Source organism: Pygoscelis adeliae, unplaced genomic scaffold (genome assembly GCF_000699105.1).
Source record: "Pygoscelis adeliae isolate BGI_AS28 unplaced genomic scaffold, ASM69910v1 Scaffold242, whole genome shotgun sequence".
In the NCBI taxonomy this organism is placed as follows: domain Eukaryota; kingdom Metazoa; phylum Chordata; class Aves; order Sphenisciformes; family Spheniscidae; genus Pygoscelis; species Pygoscelis adeliae.
The window spans coordinates 742551-745086 of record NW_008824369.1 but is presented as its reverse complement, the minus strand read 5'-3'; the positions used below and the strand labels follow the sequence as shown (position 1 = coordinate 745086).

At 47.9% G+C, this 2536-nt stretch overlaps 1 protein-coding gene across 1 annotated transcript in view; it reads right to left on the bottom strand.

The window, feature by feature from the left end:
• Positions 1 to 2536, bottom strand: part of NPTX2 (neuronal pentraxin II) — a 13986-nt gene that overhangs the window by 10547 nt on the left and 903 nt on the right. Inside the window, exons 2-3 of the mRNA XM_009320055.1 lie at positions 2269 to 2532; positions 3 to 176 (exon numbers count right to left, since the gene is read on the bottom strand). Coding sequence (XP_009318330.1) covers positions 3 to 176; positions 2269 to 2532 — 438 coding nt within the window. The remainder of the gene's footprint in view (positions 1 to 2; positions 177 to 2268; positions 2533 to 2536) is intronic.

Genomic DNA, 2536 nt, shown 5'->3' with positions numbered 1-2536 from the left:
GCTGTCTCTGTCCTGTGCCGATGGGCTGACGTCTCATTATGAAGCAAAGACTTTTCATCCTCAAGCTCAGCCACTTTGCTCAGGAGTTGGCGTTCCAGGTCTCCAAGCCTCCGCTGAAGCATCTCTCGAAGGTCATTAGGCAGTGCTGCATATGACACGTTGGCTCGGAGTTGGTGCTTTAGGGGAAATAAGAAGGAAAAAAAAATTATCATTTCTAAAACAGAAACTGTGAAATGTGGATACGCGCCTGATTCAAAGGGAAGAAAGCAAGATCGCTGAGTTCTCCAGCAAGTACATATGCTGGTTTTGGCTGGGGTAGAGTTAATTTTCTTCACAGTAGCCAGTAAGGGGCTATGTTTTGGATTTGCGCTGAAAACAGTGTTGGTAACACAGGGATGTTTTCATTACTGCTGAGCAGTGCTGACACAGAGTCAAGGCCTTTTCTGCTTCTCACCCCACCCCACCAGCGAGTGCTGGGGGTGCACAAGAAGTTGGGAGGGGACACAGCCGGGACAGCTGACCCCAACTGACCACAGGGACATTCCACACCATATGGCATCACGCTCAGCATACAAAGCTGGGGGAAGGAGCAGGAAGGGGGGAACGTTCAGAGTGATGGCATTTGTCTTCCCAGGTAACCGTTACGCGTGATGGAGCCCTGCTTTCCTGGCGATGGCTGAACACCTGCCTGCCGATGGGAAGGAGTGAATGAATTCCTTGTTTTGCTTTGCTTGCGTGCGCAGCTTTTGCTTTACCTATTAAACTGTCTTTATCTCAACCCATGAGTTTTCTCACTTTTACCCTTCCGATTCCCTCCCCCATCCTACTGGGGGGGAGTGAGCGAGCGGCTGGGTCGGGCTTAGCTGCCAGCTGGGGTTAAACCACAACAATACAAAAGAGGCATTGCTTTTCAGCACTTATCATGTTCAGTTCTTTTATCAGCACTGTAGCAAAACAGGTCCTGACACAAAAGGGCAATTTTGTTAGAGGCTTCCAGCATTTCATATGAAGGAGTCTTCATACATTTAAGTTCAATAAAATCAATGTAGGAAGCCAGGTCTGATGCACTTCCATTAGTATGGGTACATGTGGCACATTAGTCAATTTTTGCTTTACCTACTGCAAGTGACATTGCCAACTTAAGTGAACAGAAAAACTATTACTTCTTTTTAAATAAAAATTTAAGCTACTTCGAAAGCAAATTTACCAAATGAAAGTTTCCTCAGTTTTGATTTGCAGAGTAAAGAAGTCAGATGCTCTTTAGATCAGCTGTAAGTATTAGCCAGTAAAAGTATTTTTCTTTAAACTGCAAAACACACACTCTCTCTCAAATAACACTGCTATCTTTAAGGATATTAAGAAACCAACGGTTCCACCTACCATATTATTCTAGTGGAGTTTCCATTCTACAACCCTAAAAAAAAAGCCTCAAAAAGACAGCAACAGTAGTAAAAGGATGTTACGCTACCAGATCATTCAAAACTGTACTTGAAAAGCAGTCCAGAGTGTTCAGACCTCACAGAATAACCTTTAGGAAGCTACTCGCCATCCTCACCAACATCACTGACTGTTTGGAGGACAGCAGGAGGACACGCATGTAGCTCTCAGGGTGTGGAAAGCAAAACACAACATCCAGCACGATTCCTGTGGGAATACTCTCTATAAAATATTTCCATGCGTGCCACCCAACCACGGGCACTGTCCAAAAGCTCATGGAAATCACTTATCGGTGGGCTTGGACCAAATCCCCTTTCTAGTCACAGGCATAGAGAATCAGGTTCTTTTTATTCTACGTCAGCTCTAAATACATCATGTTATCTTCACAATCTGCCCAACACAATCTCCTCATTACCACTGATCTGTTCAGCATCACATGCCAAGGTCTTACTGCCCAAGACGTCAGCTTTATATCTCAACCCCCATGAAGTCACATTCCCAGAAAAAGAGATTTAGACATATTAATACAGAAACTAATCTGGTGACAAGCAGGAAAACCATAGTCTCCCCCCACGCACTGGGAGAATACATTCACAGAGGAGCCCTTCAGGTTTTTTACCATTAAAGTGAGGAGATAAATAATCAAGAAAACAAGACAAGCCAACCGAGCCACTCACTCCCAGGGCTTGGCCAGTTTGGATTTATCTCCGTAAAGATTAGGCACACTGTTGCGTCCACCCAGCGGTCCAAAGCCACTGTTATTGGCTAAGTCGCTCCAAGTTTCTACATGGGGGGGCTGGGAGGCTGGCCCACCCCGCGCCCTGGGCCTACCTCCAGGCTCTCCAGCCGGTCCTTCAGGGTCTGCATGGTGCGGCTCAGCTGGTCGATGACCTGCGCCGGGTCCCGCGGCAGGTCGCCCATGGTGTCCTTGCCCCTGCCCAGCTCTTTCTTCCACGTCCCCGTGTCGGACTTGCCGTCGGCGCTCTCGCAGCGGCTCAGCTTGCCGGTGAGCTCCCGGATGGCCTCCCGCTGGCTCCCGATGGTCTCCTTCTGCTGCAGGACGGTCTCCCGCAGCTGCAGCACCGTGGCTTTCAGCTCC